At 37.4% G+C, this 24,969-nt stretch overlaps 2 protein-coding genes and 1 pseudogene across 2 annotated transcripts; all 3 read left to right on the top strand.

Annotated features, from left to right (window-relative positions):
* The first annotated feature begins 6,669 nt into the window (after positions 1–6,669).
* On the top strand, positions 6,670–9,856 carry LOC110869805 (G-type lectin S-receptor-like serine/threonine-protein kinase SD1-1). Its single transcript, XM_035975951.1, has 6 exons — positions 6,670–7,481; positions 7,707–7,947; positions 8,416–8,626; positions 8,716–8,953; positions 9,030–9,128; positions 9,550–9,856. Exons 1-6 carry the CDS (start codon positions 6,670–6,672, stop codon positions 9,854–9,856), a joined length of 1,908 nt encoding a protein of 635 aa, XP_035831844.1.
* Positions 9,857–19,381: 9,525 nt separating this feature from the next.
* LOC118479282 (G-type lectin S-receptor-like serine/threonine-protein kinase At4g27290) lies at positions 19,382–20,770 on the top strand. The gene has a single exon (XM_035975950.1). The coding sequence runs from the start codon at positions 19,382–19,384 to the stop codon at positions 20,768–20,770; it is 1,389 nt and encodes a 462-aa protein (XP_035831843.1).
* Positions 20,771–20,976: 206 nt separating this feature from the next.
* Positions 20,977–24,039, top strand: LOC110869804 (annotated as a pseudogene).
* Positions 24,040–24,969: the final 930 nt, after the last annotated feature.

Raw genomic sequence — 24,969 nt, 5'->3', positions numbered from 1 at the left:
CGCAAAAAGAATGTCTGTAAATATTTATTTACTGCTTTCAGTTTCTGCATCTTTGTATATATTTATTTATTGCTTTCCGTCTTTACATTTGAAAAATAAAAAATACCAAAAAGATTTTAGGTGTGTTTTAATCTAAATTTTGTAAAAGCCAAAAAGATTTTACTTCTAGTTTATTTTTGATTGACCGATGTTGGAACTCGAGTCTATCCTACCCAAAATCCTGATTATAAGCCGGAAAATAATTGCATCTTCATAAACGGTCGAAGTTGACAGATTTTGAAAGTTAAAGGATTAAAACTAAACATTTTCTAAACTTTCAAACTGTTGTCGGTCGGTGTTTGATTGAGATTTGATCTCATATGTGTTGTTTGTTTAATTTGTCTATATTCCAAGTGTTTGTTCTCATTACGCGTTTAGCTTTCTTGTATGTGCAGATGTTACATTCAATCCAGCTAAAGGCGAAGAGAACGTGATAGAAGACGAGCTCTGGAATGAAGACATGACGTGAAGGCAATCAAAGGATAAAGATGATCGAGCTGCCGATGACCCTTCATCAACACCACAAGGATCTAGAGATTCGAAGATCAAAAGATTCACGAGCATAACTCAATGGAGAGTTTATGTTAAGGGGGAGTTTATTAACGCACTTCCTAAATGAAATGGGGAGTTTGTTGATACACTTTCTACTTACGACACGTGAAGACCTTGAAGATCCTCCGACATGAAAGACATGGAAGACGAACCATCACGAGCAGCATCCAAGGGGGAGTTTGTTGATACATTTTGTGTGGACGCGGCACGTTCGGTTCGACATTATTTCGGAATGAAGACCAAGTAGGATATCCTCCTATCCTACTTGGGTTCGACAAGTTTGTCTCGTTTGTAATGTAAAGTATAAATGAACAATGCATGTTGCATACTTGGTTTATGTCTGTTTGTGTGTTTATATCACTCGGCAGCAAACTATTAACAGTTTGCAGCATATCCTGTTTGGCAGCTCTCGACGAAACTCCAAGTTTCGTCGATCTCTTGTATGGCGAAACTCCCAAGTTTCATCTAAGTTTCACCATGATGAAACTCCCTTGTGATGAAACTCTAAGTTTCACCATGATGAAACTTCCTTGTGATGAAACTCTAAGTTTCACCATGCTAAGTGATGAAACTCTAGGAGTTTCGTCAACCTTTGAAGTTTCGTCGGCCCCCTTTCAAGTTTCGTCATATCTTGTGTCATGCTGCCTATATAAATACCTGTTTGAGCCTTGTTCTCATCTAATCAATTGAGTGTGATTCATTGGTTATCTTGTGTTTGTTATAAGTATCTGTGTTTGGTTTGGCATTATCACGGGGATTCCGCACTCGTAACCGTGTTTGTGATAAACAAGGATTTGGTTTCATAATCAATCCTCCGAGACTCGGGACCTACAGAATCACTTCTCCAAGGTAGTGTTTTCCTCAAAAACAAGAAAACACAAATCATATATCTTCATTAAGTATTTGAAACGTTAACTTCATTGATTTTAGTTGGAACTTTGAGGCACGTAGGTATAACAAATATAAAGTATGCATCGGAAATTGTTTAGAGTGTGTTTGTGTAGGTTTAAAGTAACGCTTTTTAACGTATATAATTTATATAAAAAGCTGATACTTAAAAACTATCCTGAGAAGTACAAAGCACATGTAATCTAATCTTAAGTTACCACAATCTAAGTTGATTTTGGTTTCATGTGGTCCTGTTTGTGAATCATGAGATTACATAGAACCCATGTTAAGGTTTTATGGAGTGGTTGTTTTTCTGTTCTTTGTTCATACAGATTCTAAAGGTCTCAATAAATGGCTTGATTCAATTAAATTTTTTATTAACTGTACATAAATATTCTATTGTTTGTCTCCATGCCCAAATATAGTGGTGGAGATCATGCGAGTCTTAACTTTGTAAACATAAAAAGTTCATGTTCTAATGTTTTGGCAATCACCATCAGTAAGCTAATTTTAATAAATTATGAATCATGATTTTTTTTAATGTAAGATTGAAGTTCTATTTTTCTTGTATGTAAGAAAATGTCATTCGAATACTTAAATGGAATCGGTAACAAAGTGGAGACGTATGCAGAAAAGCTTGAAGCTGAATTTGGATATTTGCAGAATCTGTTGGTTGCTCGATCTAAAAAACTAAAGAAGCTCAATGTTGGAGTCGATCCGAAAGTTTTCAAACATGTATGTGAATATGTTATTATGTTATCAGTTTCGTGATTTGAAATGTAGATTTGATGTTTGTATCGGTTTGGTGTGTTGTCGGTTTCGGTATACCACTGTTTTGGGTTAAAACAGATGTTATAAATAGTGTTTTGGGTTAAAACACTGTTTTATTTTCTAACATATGTTTTAACCCAAAACACTGTTTCTAACATCCATTTTAACTCAAAACAGTGGTTTCACTTTTTCTCCATAAAACACTTTTTTAACCCAGTAGTGGTTTCAAACACTGTTTTATTTTCTAACATATGTTTTAACTCAAAACACTGTTTCTAACATCTGTTTTAACCCAAAACAGTGGGATACCGAAACCACTATTGGCTTAAAACAGTGTTTTGAAACCATTGTTGAACCACTAAAAGAGTGGTTTACTCTTTTAAAATAGTGTTTGAAATCCTCGGACCATCAGTTTCTTCAAGGCTTTTAAAACAGGGAATTGGCCAACTAACATATTCGGAAATGCGGAAAAGACTCCAGAGTGTCGATGTACACTCTGTATTTTATTGGGCTGAATCCGAAGAATTTTGGGTCAGACAGGTAACACGCAACTACTGTTGTACCTGGTTTCTTTTCAAAGAAATAGTTATCTTTAGTTGATTAACAAAGCATCTATATCCTTAGATGATTTAACATCTCTGTTAATAAATCATGCCTCTATATGACTATATGTGTGGCTTGCTTTTGTTATTTTAAGGTGGTTCTATTACTTTCTCGAAAATGACAGGGGTTTGTATCTGTTGGGAAAGTAGATGATAAGGGTAGAGCTAGAAAGTTACCGATTAAAGCAGATATAAGGAAATCTTTATGTTTTCTCGGTGGTTCAACCCTCATGGTTGCTCATTTAACGAAGGAAAATTCAGAGAACTCCACAAACACTTTACAGTCGTCTTCTCTCTTAAGGCCCGGAGATGAAAAGATGTTGAAAAATAACTCATTAATAGAAAGTGCGTAATTTTATATATGGAATAAACTGATTTTTTTGTACGCCCTTAAATTTACACGGTTTTATTCTTGTAAATAGGTTCCGAGGATGTAGTTTGTTTGTACAGTCAAGAAGGTGTTAATACGGGAAACGGTGTAGATGAAAAGCGTTGTTCGTGTTCTTCATCGGGTGCGAAAAAGAGGACATGGGAAGCCTCTCATACTTCACTTCACTGAAGTCAAAGAAAGTCAAAGGTGGACATCTGATCGTTTGCCAATCAGACAGTTGTTGTGTTTCAAAAAGTAATGAATGTTGTATGGATGTAAGCCCTATATCCATTTCGATGAACAAAGGTTTGGCAGATATTACACCTACACTTGGAGGTCCATTGAGCAACGACAATACTCAAAAAATAAGTTGCTATAATACCATGTTGATGAACATTGTGGATGATGCTAAAATATCAGATTTGACAAAGGTAATACAGTTTAATAATAATTCTATTCTCCATTAATTGCTTTCTGTAAGGTTAATGACTTAATTTTAATGTTGATGACAGATAATAAAGGATCTTGGTGGCTCTGTTACGTTTGAAGGAAAAGTTAGCACACATGTAATAACGGGAAAAGTCAGAAAGACGTTAAATTTTTGTACAACGCTCTGTTCGCGGATCCGCCGGAGAATGCCGCCATGAGCTGCGGGAAGGACGGAGAGGTCGCTACTCCGGCTGCTTATGTTGTTTACCTTTTGGGCGGTTAATCAATTTGGTATGTATATGTGTTGTTGGTACTCATGGTGGTTTTTCTGTTTTGAGACGCCATGCTGATGAATGTCTTCCACCATTGGTTAGTACCTTACCCTGTAAAGGTTAAAATTATTTTGTTTAAATTCAGTTTTGTTCTGAATTTCAAAAACCTAAAAATGATCATCTGGTTTTGTGATAGGACATGTCAAGGCAGCCTCCAACACAGGAGCTGGAAGCCAAGGATTTGCATGGAAAAGAATGGCGTTTCAGGCACATATTTCGAGTTAATAGGCAGCTTCTTGTAGAGTTTGATTTCGTATAATTTGATTTATATTTAGCAGGTTGAATCAACTAACTATTGAATTTTGGAGCTATTTTTAGTTTTTTATTATACATAAAGTATTCAACTAAGTATGTCTCTGCCCTTTATGTAACTTATACTTTGTCAATATTAGGTCAACCAACAAGGCATCTGCTTCAAAGTGGATGGAGCGTCTTTGTTTGTCAATCAAGTCATATGTCCTATCACTAAACTCTCTGGAATAAAATTCTAGAAACCACCCGTGTTTGCACACGGGTTTTACTACAAGTGTAATATAAAAGGTCAAAAAAAAAAATTCTTACACTAGTGTGTGCCTACATTTGCGTCTAAGCCATCCCCGAGAAAACACTTGACGTGATCAGAACCGTTTCAACGCGAACCATTTCGACCCGTACTGTTTCGAATCGAACTGCTTCAACCCGAAATCGTTTCAATCCCAACCGTTTCGAACCGAACTGGTGGTTGTGGGTGCCGGGGTGATGGATTCCAATTCATTTGACAGCCAAACAGAACAAAAATGGAATTAAGATTCCAATTCCAACAATTTCCAATTCCAAATGAAATGTTTAAATTCCAAATCCAATTCCTTCAAATTTTAATTCCTATACAAATTCCAATTCTAATTCCAAATCATTCCGCGAACCAAACGCCCCCTTAGATAGTATGTTTCTAGTTATTCTGTCTCCGTGTATGTGTATGTGTATGTATATGACTATATTCTAGTTAATATACGTAGGGACATACTCAAATACATGGATTGCAGATAGTGACGGAGCCATGAATTTTTTCTTATGGTGTCATTTTTTATGGATACCCCGGTTTATAGTAATCGGCCGTTGGATCAGTTCGGATCTAGTCGAATCAAATAACATAATAAAAACAAATATCACAGTAAAAGTACAATGTCATTGAATAAAAACACATAATAAAATTACAAAGTCATTTGAAATATATAAAAAATGCATTTAATACTTGCTCTATAAGCATTTTCATGTTTTGAAAACGATTCATAATGTTTTCAATGGCAACTTGCAAAAAAAAAAAAAAAAAAAAAAAAAACCTCTTTTTCTTTATAACAAACAAGTGCACGCAATGATCATCAAACATCCTGGTAGGTTGAACAATTGAAACAAATTAAACCAATTAGACATGGGGCTATAATGCTTACTGGATTAGAAAAAATAAAAATTAAGCATGTACCTTTAATGATTTAAAGTATACTAATTAACTTCAAGTAACTTGGCTTAATTTTTAAAATATAAATTTGTTTATTATTTAATTCTTTTAGAAGAAAAAGAAACAATAGTGTCGTTTGTAAAGAGACAATGGTGTCGCTCGTAAAAAACAATGGTGTCGCTCGAATTTTCCTATTATACGTTGTGTTTGCTACACAAAATTCAATGGTGTCGGACGACACCATTGTTCAAAGTGTGGCGCCACTGATTGCAGATTTATATTGTACATATCCTGTGACTCTGCCTTTAAGCTGTTCGATGAATGCCCGGGTATTGATCTGATTAGTCTTTAGTGGGGATTCTCCAGAGAAAAAGCTTTAATGTTTGACCCACTCAAAGAAAAATCCTGTTGGCAAGATTCAGTGTTTGAATCCAAAAAAATATATATGTTATTCAAATTGGTTGAAGGTCAAAATGAATTTGGTTAACTTGTCAATGAGTTATTGGTTAGATCTGTGGGCTCTACTGAGCACAAATGTGCCAAGTGTCCCATGTGAGATCATACAAAGATTATATGAATCTAGTGTTAGCCTTATTAAATATGATTAGCTGGCGTTTAAGAGGTCTTCGTAAACATATGAAGTATTAATTTAATTGTTTTTCTTTTGACCATGGAAATTTCATGCTTGGAAAAACGACTGAAAGTATATGACTTTCCCTTTAATGAACTTTGAGTTTATCTTAATCCATAAAAGTGCCATCAAGTTGTGAGGACGGCCAAATCAAAATGTTATTCCCTTATATCACCTTCTTCTTTCTAGTGCTAGGAATTTGTAGATCATCAGACACCATAGCGGTGCATCAAAACATCTCAGATGCTCAAACCATTGTTTTAGGGAACGCAAAATTTGAGCTAGGTTTCTTTAGCCCGGGCAGTTCCAAAAATCGGTACCTGGGGATATGGTATAAGAACACTTCACCGCAAACGATTGCATGGGTTGCAAACCAGGAAACCCCACTTATAGACACCTCAGGTACCGTCAAACTGGATAGCCAAGGGAACCTGGCTCTTGTTAATGGTAGCAGCAAAATCATTTGGTCATCCAACTCCTCGACATCTGGTACAAATATCAATCCTGTAGCACAACTTTTGGATACAGGAAATCTGGTAATTTAAATCGGAAATAAAACCAATAATGATACTGTTATTTGGAAAAGTTTTGATTGCCCTGGAGATACCAGCTTACCAGGAATGAAGCTGGGCAAGAACTTCAAAACTGGAAGAGAAACATATCTGTCATCATGGAGGAGTACTGATGATCCTTCCCCAGGTGAGTATACATTAAAGTTTTTAGCGGTTAAGGGTAAATATCAACAAGTATATATTAGGAAAAGCTCTGCTATTGAAACAAGGCTTGGGCCCTATAATGGCATATCATTTTCTGGCCGGGAAAACTATGCAACTGATGCTAATCCGGCGAGCGCTTCTATCGTGATTGTGAATCAGAATGAGATGTATATCGCTTATAATTCAAAAAGTAACACCACTACATTAAGAACGGTATTGACTCCTGATGGTAAGCTTGAGATCTTGCAGCGAAAACTACCAAACCCGGAATGGATTCTAATTGCCACCTTACCAGTAGATTATTGTGACATATATGGGGTATGTGGCCCATATGGGATCTGTAATACTGCCACTTCTCCTAATTGTGGGTGCTTGAAAGGATTTGAACGCGAATCCTTAGATGAAACGACTTCTGAGAATGATTCAAGTGTTTGTACACGAAGCACAGCCTTGGATTGTGGGCCTGGAGAGAGATTTCAAAAGTTTTCAAGCATGAAATTACCAGACACTCAGAATGCTGTCTATAGTAGCAACATGAGCCTACTAGATTGCGAGGCAGCTTGCAAGAATAATTGCTCGTGCACCGCCTATGCAAATCCAAACATCACTCCAGGTGGACTTGGGTGCTTGCTATGGTTTGGGGATTTGATCGATGTTCGAGTGTTCCCACTAAACGGACAAGATCTATATATTAGACTTGCGGCCTCAGAATTCAGGCAAGCCAATTTTATATTTGTTCCATTCCAGTCTATTAACAATGTTTTTACAGCATATTGGTTTATCAATACATGTTTGTATTGGATAAATATGATCTATAAACTAAAATAACAGCTGTTTGTAAGCAATATGTAGCCGAAACATACATGTTGTTTGTTGATATGAATTAGCTAGACAATATGTAGTTCCTTTAACTCTGTAACATCTTTAGGCCTCCATTCCAGGTTCCACAGAAAGAAACGGGTACAGGTTATGGTAGTAACTTTGTCAATATCAGCTGTGTTGACTTTGTTGGGCCTTGTATACATTAAGAGAAAATGGAAGAAGAGATCAGACGTGGAGAGCAGCAGCCAGATGGGAAGCGCAGAGGTTCCTTTGTTTAGCCTGTCTAAAATTTCTAGGGCTACCGACGATTTCTCAGTCAACAACAAGCTGGGAGAAGGTGGGTTTGGACCGGTGTACAAGGTAACTGATTAATATGAATTAGTTGTATGGGTGACCATTTCCTACACAACATCACATATTGGGTTGTCATATCTAACCCATTGTATATATATTGGCCATGTTTGAGTTGATCTATATATTTAATTAAACGGTGGACCCCCGGCGAACCTATCTTTTAAAAAAATGTTTACCAGACCGTTTAACCCATTTATTTCAATCCACCAACATGTTTAACTTATTTACAACTGGATAACAACAACCCACCAACCCGTTTCACACGTTTAGCTAACCGGGTTTCATGCTTGGGCTACAAAGTTTTAAGTGATACTAGTTTAGGGTTGATGTCTTTGACATGGATTAGTATGTGGGTCAGGATTAACCATCCAATTCACCAACTCAAACTCGTGACACAATTGAATAAGTACATATTTAAAACCTTCGGATTTTCATGTATGTACAATTAATAATGGCAAAATCTGGATCCACCAGGGTGTGCTTGAAGGAGGACAAGAGATTGCTGTGAAGCGGCTATCAAAGTCCTCTCGACAGGGTCTTCTTGAGTTTGAGAATGAAGTTATATGCATAGCTAAACTTCAGCATCGAAATCTTGTGAAGCTCTTAGGATATTGCATTCAAGGGGATGACAAAATGTTAATTTATGAATACATGCCAAACAAAAGTCTTGACAGTTTTTTATTTGGTTGGGCTCTCTTACAATCCTACAAATACAGATTAAATGCAAGTGCTAAGGAATAAATTTTTTTAACCAAGTTGTTGCATATTGAGCAGATGGATCGAGAAAGTTGTTACTCGATTGGCCACAACGCTTCCAGATCATTCATGAGATTGCTCGAGGTCTTCTTTATCTTCATCAGGATTCCCGGCTTAAAGTTGTACATAGGGACTTAAAAGCAGGGAATATATTACTTGATCATCAGATGCATCCAAAGATATCAGACTTCGGTTTGGCCAGAATGTTCAAAGAGGAACAGAGTGAAGCAACGACAAAGAGAGTCGTGGGAACTTTGTAAGAATTCCTGAACTTTGATCATATTGTACACAACATTTTGTAATTTATATATGTCTTGTGTGTATTGATTCAGGGGATACATATCTCCAGAGTATGGTTTTGGGGACTCATTCGGGGAAGTGGAGTCACCGATCGGTGACCACACCGTCGTGATGAAGACAATCGGTGAGTTGTGTTTCGGTGAATGAAATCGGTGTATAGTCACCTATTTGATTGATGAGAAAGGTGTGCCATTTTCGACCGTTGGAATATATTTTTTTGACCGTTGGTTATTTTTTTTACCATTGCCATATTGTACATTGCATAATTTTTTTCACTGTTGCATTTTTTATATAAAACCCACAATTTTTAATCAATTTTAAACACACAACTCTTTCAAAACATCTCTCTTTCTACACCCACAAACACCATGGATAAACAAAACAAAGGTGAACCCAAGAAAAAAGGTTCCGCTAGCCGAGGATCGGATTCAAGAAAAAAGGTTCCGCAAACGAGACAAGATCCGACTGCACCGGTTCAAACCTCCTACGGATATTCACCAACCTCTCAACCTCAATTTTTTTACCCCCAAACTTCACAACCAACTTTTTTAGCACCCAACCTAATTTTCCACCACAAATATTTTCACACCCAAACTTCACAACCGAGTTCGATCCATTTGCATTTAGAACCCTGCCAATTCAATCACCAAGAGAGAATGTCGAGCGCCCACTTCCTATCTACAATGAAGACCAAGATTTAGAGGTTGTCCCCGAAACACAACATTTGGATGTAGATAGTGGCGAGGACGAAGAAGAATATAAGGATGAAGACGATGATATTGGTGAAGCAAGTGAGCCGAAACAAAAGGGAGTCAAGGCGGAGCGTCAAACTTGGACGAAAAACATGAAGAGGCCTTAGCCAAGGCATAGGTTCATTGTTCTTTAAACAAGAAACAAGGAAACCAACAAAAGGGGGACAGTTTTTGGAAAAAGTTCTCGACCATTACAACGAAACGGTTGGCGGAAGTACTCGAACAGTTCATCAAGTACGTTCAAAATGGATGCCTATGTTGACTAAGATAAACCACTTCAACGGTCTTTGGCATCAAGCGGTAATATTTTATTTGAACATTTAAAAAATATTTTCGATAACACTGTTTATGTTTAATTTTTTTTTTTACTTTATATTTGTTATCTATGTAGGATCGTATTCGTCGTAGTGGGTATAGCGACCTCGACGTCATGAATAGGTCTTTAAGTGATTTCAAACCCAAATATCCGAGTGGTTTTCAACATATTGAGGCATGGGAGGTCGTTCGTAAACATGACAAATGGGCGCCAGTACCATTGTTGGGTGAAGATAGTGGAAGTTCAGGACAAAAAAGAAAGTCGTCCGATTCGGATAACTACAATACGGGTACACCGGGGGGAACTGAGTTCAATAGCGATATACCGGAAACGTAGACCCCTCACCAACAAGACAAAAAAAGAAAGGAAAGAGGCCCGCAACATCATCAAACGATAGCAAAGAGGCCCTCACCGAGAAGCTCGCGCAATACATTCTTATGAAAGAAGAAAAAAAATCACGGGCGATAGAGTTGACGAATGTAAGAAAGAAACGCGAGGAATACACCATAGCGTTAGTGGCGGAACAACGCGAGGCGGTGAAACAACTTATGTATGATCGGGATTTTTGAAGACATTTACTAAGCCACACGACCATGCTTCACCCGAGATGTTGCCGTTTATTCTGGCGAGGAAACGAGATATCGCAAAAAAATATAATTGGCCATGCAATTTCTAAATATTAGGTTTATTATGGTTTAATTTTTTAGTTTTAAATGTAATCTGTTTTTTTAATTAAAAGTACTTTTATTTAGTTTAAAATATGTTTTATTTATTTATGCATAGTTTGTAATTTCTAGAAAATAAAAAATATATAACTCAAACACCCTAGAGTGATTGAACAGTACCTAGTGATTGAGTGCAAAATGGGCAGTGGAATATGGAGTTGACATGGCATAATATTATTGGGTAGAGAATCACTTAATCACCCTAGAGTGATTAACCATACCCCTTACCCTTAGAAAAATACTTGGAGCTTCAAACGTGTGGGAGGGGCTTGGCCCAGATTGTCATTTATGTTAAACTTTATTATTGAAGGCTGGATCTATTCACACAGTCATCCTGCCTATTTAGACACCCTGCAAACCCTAGACGCCTCGTATAGGACTATACGAGTTGTCTAGGCACGGAATTTAAGAGGGTCTGTGTGGGATGTCAGGCACAAAGTTTAAGAAACCTAGACACCTCGTCTAAGCCTATACGAGGCGTCTAGGTATTGGGTGTTTTTTTGGTTGAAAGAAGTTGTGTTTTGGTAGGGTAACTTGATGGTTTTTGGAGGTGATGTTTTTTTGAGTGAAAATTTTGTTAAAAAAGTTTTATTTTTTGCACTTTAAAAAATTTTACGGTTTTCAAGATCGGCTATTTATATATATTGGATCGTTTAAATATTATATTGTTTTTAACATTTTATTTTTTAAATGTTATCCTACCATTAAAATATTATCTTGTTTAAATATTATTTAACATTTTGAAAATTATATTGTTTCCTCATTATATTCAAAACATATATTGTTTCCGTATTATATCAATTTAAGACAAACAATCATTAATAACTGAAAACAAACTTAAATATGATATATATAAGATAAGTTTGTACAACCATAACAAAAATATATAAGATAAGTTTGTACATCCATAACAAAAATAAAAACTACAATTGAACACTAAATACCAAAATATATTCACTTAGCTGGTCTATGCCTCCGGGAACGAGTCCGAGTCCGAATCTGGATCCGACTGTTGCGGCTGCTGCTTTTGATGTGGTGCTCGAGGTGGTGGGAGCGGTATGGGGGGTAACCCCTCTCCCTCTCGTCTATCATGCGCCTCCCGAACCAACCAACCTATCAAATCATTCAGCCTGTCAAGCTCGGCTCGTATCTGCGGATGTACTGCAGCTCCCGGGGCATGACCTGGAATAACGTGTCGTGGAAAATGAGGCACCCCGGGAGGTGGTGGTGGCTGTGGCATCGCTGGACCGTCCGGAGGGTCCTGCACGACCCCTGCAGCAGGATCTGGATCTGGGGAGGATAGGCTAGATCGAAATGCTCTGATAGGTCCTGCGGTTGAAATAAGAGACCTGCGCGGGTTTTAAACTGCTCGCCGACGACGTCGAACCTCTTAATCAGTCCCATCCCCCACAACGTCTGAAAACCCATCCACGTCGGCGTTATGGGCGGCTGTAACTGTGGGTCCTCCTCCGGCAGAGGTGAAGTACTGGGCTAGACCGTTTGCTAGTGCGCACGACCTCCTGTATTATACAAACAATAAAAGAAAAAAACGTCCGTGCTCGTAGACCACTCACGGCTGTGACCGCGAGTTGTAATAGAAGTAGCGAGCATCCTATGTAGATACCTGCAGATAGTGTTAACGAAATATAGAAACAGAAATTAATAAAAAATAATAACAATCACAATAATTACTGTAATAAACGTACGTACCTATACAATGGGTCATCAACATGTGAAATCCTCCCCTTCGACTTGTCACAAACCACAAGCGAAATCAATTAAGCGAAAATCAGCTATTGTTTTTTTAGGTTAACCGGATTAAATTGAATGACACCAGCCCATTCATATTTTCATAAATTTCAGGTTTGTACTTCCATTTATGTACTTCATGTTTTATGCCTCCATTTCATATGTTACTAAGCAAAAATTTTAGCACATGTTTGGTTTTGTTTATTGACCAAAATTAACCGAACCAAAACCGACAAACTAACCGCATAAACCGAACCAATTAACTGAAAACTAATTGGTTAATAAAAAAATTAACCGATGACTTCGGTTTCAGTTTTGGTTGAGACTAAAAACGGAACCTAACCGTGCATGCCCTAATTTATAGTTAATTATATATATATATATATATATATATATATATATATATATATATATATATATATATATATATATATGGAACCCATTAAGTCTAACCAACTTTTAGAATAATCTTAGCCATCTAAACTCATCAGCTTTTGATCTTGACCCTTTAAACTCAAATAAAAAACCGTAATATTGGCAGTTCAGGAAAGTTATACTCTCTCTCTCTCTCTCTCTCTCTCTCTCTCTCTCCTAAAAGGAAGTTTTGAACGGTTTTCTTGATTTAGTCTCTCCCACGTCGTCTCCTACCCACGTTCCTGTAACTTCCCATGTACACTTCCTTTTAAAGCAGTCTTAAACTTACATTTTTGCCCCATTCCCCTCCATCCATCGCTCTCTATCCAATTGCGCATCGATTTCTGGCAACACAACATGTCTTTGAAGCACCGATTCCAAGAATCACGGCTTCTTTACCTCCGAAAATGTCAAAAGCATGGCCTTAGTTCTCCGGCGACGTGAAGATATCTCGCTGATCAATGGAATACATATCTTCTTTGCTTGTATAAACACACTAATCTTCCACCTTCAACCGTGAATCATCATCCCTAGATCTCAATAAAGATGGTAAGTTCTTTTAATTTTCAACTTCTAATTTCTGGTTTTGAATCGATTAATTCTGTGATTTATTTTGTTAAGATAACGGGGGATGTTTATGTTCCTCCATAATCCAATATAAGCTAAACAACGAGTTGTTATTCTGATTCATGGGTTTTAGAATTTAGAAACGGTGGGATTAGGAATGTGGTTACTGGTTGAGTGTAGACAAGGTGTTTGATAAAATGCCTGAGTGAATGTTTGATGTTTGTTTGCTTGTGTTTGGGTTGTGTGATTGTGTGTAATGGTTTGTGGGTTGCAGAAAGTGGAGAAGCTTTTATCGAAGGTTGACCGGTCGCCGAAAAGGTCGATGATTGATGCGCTTAGGCCGTCGATGAGGGCGTTGATTAAAGACGGTCTTTCAAAACATTCTGATGTTGATGTGAAGGTTGCAGTTGCTTCCTGCATAAGCGAAATAACGAGAATTACAGCTCCTGATGCACTTTACTATGATAACCAAATGAGGGTATACCATGACATGATACACACAACTTGATATTTACATATATGTTTATGTATATTGTATTGTATTCTAAACTTTTTTTATGCACAGGATGTATTTAAGTTAATTGTTTCTACGTCTGAGGGTTTAGCTGACCAGTCCAGCTGAGCTTACGCCAAAAGAGCTTCAATTCTTGAAAATGCTTCGAAAGTCAGGTCATGTGTCATCATGCTTGATCTTGAATGTGATGCGTTAATTGTGGAAATGTTTGAGTATTTTCTAAAATCAGTAAGGTGTGTTATAGAGTTCTTAGTGCTAAGTTATGCTTCATTTTCGTAACAATATGTAATTATATATTTTTGAATTTCAGGGACTATCATTTAGACTCCGTTTTTCCATCGATGGGAAGTATAATGGTGTTGGTTATAGAAGAAAGTGAAGAAATTCCAGTTGAGATGCTCAAACCACTACTCGCTCGTGACGGTTACCATGGGTAACTCAACATTTGTTTCTCTAACTAGATAGTAACTATGCCATTAGTAACCAACCCTATACCCCCCCCCCACTTGGGACGGTTACCATGGGTAACTCACCCATGGATTTCTTTTATTTTTTTTATTAAATCATGTTGGTAAGTAGGGAGCATGTTATACATTGGACAAATGAGTGTTGGGAGTTTTCTTATTTAATCCACAAGTCCTTCACTCTTGATCATCTTCTTCATCACAAACACCTCTCTCTCTCCCTCCATTACTCTCGGCCGAACACCCCTCTTGTCACCACCACCCTTTTCGATTTTCCTTCAAGCTTTCCAAGGCCATACATAGGTGATACAAGGTGCACAACGAAGCTCGGTGTTCTCGGAAGTGGAAGGACCTTCTCCATTTGCTATTAACCATCACTTTTCTACACTTGAACTTCCCTAGTCTTGAACTAGTGGTAAGAACTTAGATCCTTGCATTTTACATGTTGTTTTGGTGGTTAATAGATGTATTATGAAGAAATTATATGAACACCATAAGATCTTACACTTAAAACTTGAACATAAGCTTAAACAAGATAATACATGAAGAAATGATGTTAGAATGATGTTGTTTGGTGTATGATGATTATGTGCTGATATGAAGGACTTATAATCTGCTGTAAGTATCGTTATTTATCGCTAAACATGTTGACGGAATCAATCGAACGCACTTTAGAATGTTAAAAACTGAAAACAGAAGGTTATTTGGTGATTACAGCCAACTTCAGTTGGATGTAACAGGACCTTAATAACACGAAAACTGTATTTTCTGAAGCCTAGATTTATGTATTATGAAATACGGTTCTAATGGCACTAGAATCATAATTTTTGGACTTCGTTTACTATTTTTAAAGTGTCGTTTTGTAACAGCAGCTAAAGCTGCATTTTTTGCTGCTGAAAATATGTGTTATATTCTTCATCATAACTTGAAACCTGAGTAGAACTAGGTCACGAAATTGGTACTGTAGATGGACACTGATGTCGTAGTAATTATCCCACTGGAATTTCGTCAATCCGACTTACAATGAATTTTTAATTAATTATTCCGTGGACTGCAGTCAGAAAGTAATGAATCTGATTGCAGTCCGGAAAATGAATTTTTATAAAATATTGGTGATTAATTGGACCCCGAGATTTTTACACAATAATATTTGGATCTCTTAGCACCTTCTGTAAAAAGTTGGGAATTTTTTAAGTAAGATAACTATTTTATTAAAATGCCCGAAAACAGCCCAGTTTTGGATATTTAAGTTGAAATGACAGAAGTAGTAATTTGCGTGTCTAAATGACGAGTATATTATCTGAGGATGATCTAACATGTCATATGTCAATGAAAGTAATATGTGCAATATCGTAGGCCTGTTCTTGAGTAGCTATAGGTGGAATGTTGATATGAGCATGAACTGTTGATGTGATGGTTGTTATGTGATAGACGCGTGTAGGAACTTTGTGCTTATTTGAAGTCACTAATAAACTAAGTGGTAATCCTACTAGGACGTGATTGGCCGACTTTGACTGTTAGCTTTATTTGACAATCTAACCGAGCAAACCGAGGTGAGTTCACACACTTTCTAAGGCATGGGATTCCTGGTGGTTTGGGAATGGGTTAAAGAATTAAAACGAAACCTACATATCCTCCTTGGGTAGGATATGTACAGCCATCCTCCATAGGTAGGATGCCAATATAAATCCTGCGTATTCTCCTTGGGTAGAATACGTACGTTCGTCCTCCTTGGGTAGGACAACAACCTTAAAACTTAGTAGACAAAACTCTATCATGAAGTCCCTCAATTTATATCGACTTAATCGCTGAGGCCAATGGCGAGCGGGTCAATAGTTAATAGCGCTATTGGGTTTAACAAACCTCACACCGTGCCAGTCGGACGGGCGTGTACTAATGGACTATGGCAAACTGTCAGTGATGATAGACACTAATGTAGGGCACAACTTATTTGCGTTAGTAGTCGATATGGTAACGGTCTAGTGGTTCACATGGGGAAGCCCCCACTGATCATGGATATGGTTTGGGTAATAAAGAATGAACTGGTTAATCATGCTTTCAACTACGGGGTAACCCCCATGGCAATTACACCAACGAAAGACAAACCACGTTTTCAGAAACAACTTAAAACTAATCAACCAACCGTGAACTCACTCAACTTTGTTGTTGACTCGTTGTTACATGCCTTACAGGTCGTTAAATGCTTGGAGCTTGCACGAGGAAGGAGTCGTTGTGGGATACAGACTGTTATGTTCCGTACTTAATATTTAAATCCTTATGAACTTATTAAACTTACGCTTTGGACTTTAAACTTATAAACTATGGACTTATGTTTTGGATTTACGTTTATGCTTCCGCTTTTTAATTTAAAAACTTGGTTAACTAGCTTTGGTCACCAATTGTATTGTGGTTGATTTTGTTTACTTATTACGTTGTTCAATATAATTGGTGGCTCGATCCTGGTCATGTCACGCCTCCAAGCGGTGATACTCCGCATGGTGGATTTTGGGGGTGTGACAGTGGATCCGCCGGAGAATGCCGCCATGAGCTGCGGGAAGGACGGAGAGGTCGCTACTCCGGCTGCTTATGTTGTTTACCTTTTGGGCGGTTAATCAATTTGGTATGTATATGTGTTGTTGGTACTCATGGTGGTTTTTCTGTTTTGAGACACCATGCTGATGAATGTCTTCCACCATTGGTTAGTACCTTACCCTGTAAAGGTTTAAATTATTTTGTTTAAATTCAGTTTTGTTCTGAATTTCAAAAACCTAAAAATGATCATCTGGTTTTGTGATAGGACATGTCAAGGCAGCCTCCAACACAGGAGCTGGAAGCCAAGGATTTGCATGGAAAAGAATGGCGTTTCAGGCACATATTTCGAGTTAATAGGCAGCTTCTTGTAGAGTTTGATTTCGTATAATTTGATTTATATTTAGCAGGTTGAATCAACTAACTATTGAATTTTGGAGCTATTTTTTGTTTGTTATTATACATAAAGTATTCAACTAAGTATGCCTCTGCCCTTTAAGTAACTTATACTTTGTCAATATTAGGTCAACCAACAACGCATCTGCTTCAAAGTGGATGGAGCGTCTTTGTTAGTTCTAAAATTGACAATTTTTGTCAATCAGGTCATATGTGCTATCACTAAACTCTCTGGAATAAAATTCTAAAAACCACCCGTGTGCACACACGGGTTTTACTACAAGTGTAATATAAAAGGTCGAAATTTTTTTTCTTACACTAGTGTGTGCTACATTTGCGTCTAAGCCATCCCCGAGAAAACACTTGACGTGAACCGTTTCGATCAGAACCGTTTCAACGCGAACCGTTTCGACCCGTACTGTTTCGAATCGAACTGCTTCAACCCGAAATCATTTCAATCCCAACCGTTTCGAACCGAACCGGTGGTTTTGGGTGCCGGGGTGATGGATTCCAATTTATTTGACAGCCAAACAGAACAAAAAGGGAATTGAGATTCCAATTACAACAGTTTCCAATTCCAATTGAAATGTTTAAATTCCAAATCCAATTCCTTCAAATTTTAATTCCTATACAAATTCCAATTCTAATTCCAAATCATTCCGCGAACCAAACACCCCCTTAGATAGTATGTTTCTAGTTATTCTTTCTCCGTGTATGTATATGACTATATGCGTATGCTCTATGTTTACAGTTAATATTAATATACCTAGGGACATACTCAAATGCATGGATTGCAGACAGTGACGGAGCCAGAAATTTTTTCTTATGGTGTCATTTTATATGGATACCCCGGTTTCTAGTAACCTGCCGTTGGATCGGTTCGGATCTAGTCGAGTCAAATAACATAATAAAAACAAATATCACAGTAAAAGTACAATGTCATTGAATAAAAACACATAATAAAATTACAAAGTCATTTGAAATATATAAAAAATGCATTTAATACTTGCTCTATAAGCATTTTCATGTTTTGAAAACGATTCATAATGTTTTCAATGGCAACTTGCAAAAAAAAAAAAAAAAAAAAAAAAACCTCTTTTTCTTTATAACAAACAAGTGCACGCAATGATCATCAAACATTCTGGTAGGTTGAACAATTGAAACAAATTAAACCAATTAGACATGGGGCTATAATGCTTACTGGATTAGAAAAATAAAAATTAAGCATGGACCTTTAATGATTTAAAGTATACTAATTAATTTCAAGTAACTTGGCTTAATTTTTAAAATATAAATTTGTTTATTATTTAATTCTTTTAGAAGAAAACAAAACAATAGTGTGGTTTGTAAAGAGACAACGGTGTCGCTCGTAAAAAAACAATGGTGTCGCTCGAATTTTTCTATTATACGTTGTGTTTGCTAAACAAAATTCAATGGTGTCGTTCAAAGTGTGGCTTCGCCACTGATTGCAGATTTATATTGTATATATCCTGTGACTCTGCCTTTAAGCTGTTCGATGAATGCCCGGGTATTGATCTGATTAGTCTTTAGTGGGGATTCTCCAGAGGAAAAGCTTTAATGTTTGACCCACTCAAAGAAAAAACCTGTTGGCAAGATTCAGTGTTTGAATCCAAAAAAAAAAAATATATTATTCAAATTGGTTGAAGGTCAAAATGAATTTGGTTAACTTGTCAATGAGTTATTGGTTAGATCTGTGGGCTCTACTATAAAGAGCACAAATGTGCCAAGTGTCCCATGTGAGATCATACAAAGATTATATGAATCTAGTGTTAGCCTTATTAAATATGATTAGCTGGCGTTTAAAAGGTCTTCGTTAACATGAAGTATTAATTTAATTGTTTTTCTTTTGACCATAAAAACGACTGAAAGTATATGCACTTTGAGTTTTTTCATAATCCATAAAAGTGCCATCAAGTTGTGAGGAAGGCCAAAATAAAATGTTATTCCCTTATATCACCTTCTTCTTTCTAGTGCTAGGAATTTGTAGATCATCAGACACCATAGCGGTGCATCAAAACATCACAGATGCTCAAAACATTGTTTTAGGGAACGCAAAATTTGAGCTAGGTTTCTTTAGCCCGGGCAGTTCCAAAAATCGGTACCTGGGGATATGGTATAAGAACACTTCACCACAAACGATTGCATGGGTTGCAAACCGGGAAACCCCACTTACAGACACCTCAGGTACCGTCAAACTGGATAGCCAAGGGAACCTGGCTCTTGTTAATGGTAGCGGCAAAATCATTTGGTCATCCAACTCCTCGACATCTGGTACAAATATCAATCCTGTAGCACAACTTTTGGATACAGGAAATCTGGTAATTAAAATCGGAAATAAAACCAACAATGATACTGTTATTTGGCAAAGTTTTGATTACCCTGGAGATACCAGCTTACCAGGAATGAAGCTGGGCAAGAACTTCATAACTGGAAGAGAAACTTATCTGTCCTCGTGGAGGAGTACAGATGATCCTTCCCCAGGTGATTATACATTAAAGCTTTTAGCAATTAAGGGTAAATATCAACAAGTATATATTAGGAAAAGCGCTGCTATTGAAACAAGGCTTGGGCCCTATAATGGCATATCATTTTCTGGCCGGGAAAACTATGCAACTGATGCTAATCCGGCGACCGCTTCTATCGTGATTGTGAATCAGAACGAGACGTATATCGCTTATAATTCAAAAAGTAACACCACTACATTAAGAACAGTATTGACTCCTGATGGTAAGCTTGAGATCTTGCAGCGAAAACTACCAAACCCGGAATGGATTCTAATTGCCACCTTACCAGTAGATTATTGTGACATATATGGGGTATGTGGCCCATATGGGATCTGTAATACCGCCACTTCTCCTAATTGTGGGTGCTTGAAAGGATTTGAACGCGAATCCTTAGATGAAACGACTTCTGAGAATGATTCAAGTGTTTGTACACGAAGCACAGCCTTGGATTGTGGGCCTGGAGAGAGATTTCAAAAGTTTTCAAGCATGAAATTACCAGACACTCAGAATGCTGTCTATAGTAGCAACATGAGCCTACTAGATTGCGAGGCAGCTTGCAAGAATAATTGCTCGTGCACCGCCTATGCAAATCCAAACATCACTCCAGGTGGACTTGGGTGCTTGCTATGGTTTGGGGATTTGATCGATGTTCGAGTGTTCCCACTAAACGGACAAGATCTATATATTAGACTTGCGGCCTCAGAATTCAGGCAAGCCAATTTTATATTTGTTCCATTCCAGTCTATTAACAATGTTTTTACAGCATATTGGTTTATCAATACATGTTTGTATTGGATAAATATGATCTATAAACTAAAATAACAGCCGTTTGTAAGCAATATGTAGCCGAAACATACATGTTGTTTGTTGATATGAATTAGCTAGACAATATGTAGTTCCTTTAACTCTGTAACATCTTTAGGCCTCCATTCCAGGTTCCACAGAAAGAAACGGGTACAGGTTATGGTAGTAACTTTGTCAATATCAGCTGTGTTGACTTTGTTGGGCCTTGTATACATTAAGAGAAAATGGAAGAAGAGATCAGACGTGGAGAGCAGCAGCCAGATGGGAAGCGCAGAGGTTCCTTTGTTTAGCCTGTCTAAAATTTCTAGGGCTACCGACGATTTCTCAGTCAACAACAAGCTGGGAGAAGGTGGGTTTGGACCGGTGTACAAGGTAACTGATTAATATGAATTAGTTGTATGGGTGACCATTTCCTACACAACATCACATATTGGGTTGTCATATCTAACCCATTGTATATATATTGGCCATGTTCGAGTTGATCTATATATTTAATTAAACGGTGGACCCCCGGCGAACCTATCTTTTAAAAAAATGTTTACCAGACCGTTTAACCCATTTATTTCAATCCACCAACATGTTTAACTTATTTACAACTGGATAACAACACCCACCAACCCGTTTCACACGTTTAGCTAACCGGGTTTCATGCTTGGGCTACAAAGTTTTAAGTGATACTAGTTTAGGGTTGATGTCTTTGACATGGATTAGTATGTGGGTCAGGATTAACCATCCAATTCACCAACTCAAACTCGTGACACAATTGAATAAGTACATATTTAAAACCTTCGGATTTTCATGTATGTACAATTAATAATGGCAAAATCTGGATCCACCAGGGTGTGCTTGAAGGAGGACAAGAGATTGCTGTGAAGCGGCTATCAAAGTCCTCTCGACAGGGTCTTCTTGAGTTTGAGAATGAAGTTATATGCATAGCTAAACTTCAGCATCGAAATCTTGTGAAGCTCTTAGGATATTGCATTCAAGGGGATGACAAAATGTTAATTTATGAATACATGCCAAACAAAAGTCTTGACAGTTTTTTATTTGGTTGGGCTCTCTTATAATCCTACAAATACAGATTAAATGCAAGTGCTAAGGAATAAATTTTTTTAACCAAGTTGTTGCATATTGAGCAGATGGATCGAGAAAGTTGTTACTCGATTGGCCACAACGCTTCCAGATCATTCATGAGATTGCTCGAGGTCTTCTTTATCTTCATCAGGATTCCCGGCTTAAAGTTGTACATAGGGACTTAAAAGCAGGGAATATATTACTTGATCATCAGATGCATCCAAAGATATCAGACTTCGGTTTGGCCAGAATGTTCAAAGAGGAACAGAGTGAAGCAACGACAAAGAGAGTCGTGGGAACTTTGTAAGAATTCCTGAACTTTGATCATATTGTACACAACATTTTGTAATTTATATATGTCTTGTGTGTATTCATTCAGGGGATACATATCTCCAGAGTATGCAATGAAAGGTCTCTTCTCGGTAAAGTCAGATATATTCAGCTTTGGAGTTTTAGTGTTGGAGATTGTGAGTGGGATAAAAATAGAGATTTTGTTAACGAAAACCATGATGATAACCTTCTTGGACATGTAAGTGGTTTGATTATAATATTTGTTGATGAAAATATACTATGCACCCATTTAGAATATACATTCATGTATGTAAGTGTGAGTTCATACGAGAACCATTTAATATTGAGGAACCGAAGAAACTACATTTGTAATTTATATATGTCTTGTGTGTATTGATTCAAGGGTACAAGAATCACTCACTCAAATATTACTCTGTTATGTCTGCTTCAATTCATGAATCATGATTACCCCTGCCTTTTCGTGTGCTTCATGATCAAATGCTAAAGAGTGGTTTCTTTTGTTCCAGTTATTGATGAGGTTCTTACTTTAACCTCCCTCCATATATGTGCCAATGAGCCTAGTGAAGCTCTAAAATACACCTATTTTTAATTAGAACTAACCTGTACTAAGGAAGACAGGTGCACCTTCTGATATGTTTTTATCTGTTCCATATAGGCATGGAGGCTTTACAAAGAAGGAAAGTCTCTTAGTCTGATTGATGAATGTTTACGCACGTCCTATTCTGCTTGTGAAGTGTTGCGATCAGTACATGTTGGCTTATTGTGTGTGCAACAACGAGTAGAAAATAGACCTAACACGCAGACTGTGGTTGGAATGTTGGGTGGTGAAGGATCACTGCCTTCACCCAAAAAACCAGCTTTCTATATACAAGAAAGTGAAATCAACTCCACCTCAGCTCTTCCTTTACTGGCGTCATCAGTTAATGGAGTAACATTAAGTCAAGTAGATGGTAGATAGTAAGAACAAATGTTGTTAATTATATAGATCCTTGTGTACTTATGTTAATTAACGAATGTTGTTAATTATAAGAATAAATGTCAGAAGTAACATTTCAAATTCAATTTTAATGGGTTGAATTGTTAGGGTGGGGGGTATGGTTTTGGGGACTCATTCGGGGAAGTGGAGTCACCGATCGGTGACCACACCGTCGTGATGAAGACAATCGGTGAGTTGTGTTTCGGTGAATGAAATCGGTGTATAGTCACCTATTTGATTGATGAGAAAGGTGTGCCATTTTCGACCGTTGCAATATATTTTTTTGACCGTTGGTTATTTTTTTTACCGTTGCCATATTGTACATTGCATAATTTTTTTCACCGTTGCATTTTTTATATAAAACCCACAATTTTTAATCAATTTTAAACACACAACTCTTTCAAAACATCTCTCTTTCTACACCCACAAACACCATGGATAAACAAAACAAAGGTGAACCCAAGAAAAAAGGTTCCGCTAGCCGAGGATCGGATTCAAGAAAAAAGGTTCCGCAAACGAGACAAGATCCGACTGCACCGGTTCAAACCTCCTACGGATATTCACCAACCTCTCAACCTCAATTTTTTTACCCCCAAACTTCACAACCAACTTTTTTAGCACCCAACCTAATTTTCCACCACAAATATTTTCACACCCAAACTTCACAACCGAGTTCGATCCATTTGCATTTAGAACCCTGCCAATTCAATCACCAAGAGAGAATGTCGAGCGCCCACTTCCTATCTACAATGAAGACCAAGATTTAGAGGTTGTCCCCGAAACACAACATTTGGATGTAGATAGTGGCGAGGACGAAGAAGAATATAAGGATGAAGACGATGATATTGGTGAAGCAAGTGAGCCGAAACAAAAGGGAGTCAAGGCGGAGCGTCAAACTTGGACGAAAAACATGAAGAGGCCTTAGCCAAGGCATAGGTTCATTGTTCTTTAAACAAGAAACAAGGAAACCAACAAAAGGGGGACAGTTTTTGGAAAAAGTTCTCGACCATTACAACGAAACGGTTGGCGGAAGTACTCGAACAGTTCATCAAGTACGTTCAAAATGGATGCCTATGTTGACTAAGATAAACCACTTCAACCGTCTTTGGCATCAAGAGGTAATATTTTATTTGAACATTTAAAAAATATTTTCGATAACACTGTTTATGTTTAATTTTTTTTTTTACTTTATATTTGTTATCTATGTAGGATCGTATTCGTCGTAGTGGGTATAGCGACCTCGACGTCATGAATAGGTCTTTAAGTGATTTCAAACCCAAATATCCGAGTGGTTTTCAACATATTGAGGCATGGGAGGTCGTTCGTAAATATGACAAATGGGCGCCAGTACCATTGTTGGGTGAAGATAGTGGAAGTTCAGGACAAAAAAGAAAGTCGTCTGATTCGGATAACTACAATACGGGTACACCGGGAACTGAGTTCAATAGCGATATACCGGAAACGTAGACCCCTCACCAACAAGACAAAAAAAGAAAGGAAAGAGGCCCGCAACATCATCAAACGATAGCAAAGAGGCCCTCACCGAGAAGCTCGCGCAATACATTCTTATGAAAGATGAAAAAAAAAGCACGGGCGATAGAGTTGACGAATGTAAGAAAGAAACGCGAGGAATACACCATAGCGTTAGTGGCGGAACAACGCGAGGCGGTGAAACAACTTATGTATGATCGGGATTTTTGAAGACATTTACTAAGCCACACGACCATGCTTCACCCGAGATGTTGCCGTTTATTCTGGCGAGGAAACGAGATATCGCAAAAAAATATAATTGGCCATGCAATTTCTAAATATTAGGTTTATTATGGTTTAATTTTTTAGTTTTAAATGTAATCTG

The sequence above is a fragment of the Helianthus annuus genome, chromosome 8, assembly GCF_002127325.2.
Source record: "Helianthus annuus cultivar XRQ/B chromosome 8, HanXRQr2.0-SUNRISE, whole genome shotgun sequence".
NCBI lineage: Eukaryota > Viridiplantae > Streptophyta > Magnoliopsida > Asterales > Asteraceae > Helianthus > Helianthus annuus.
This window is presented reverse-complemented; position numbering and strand designations above follow the sequence as displayed.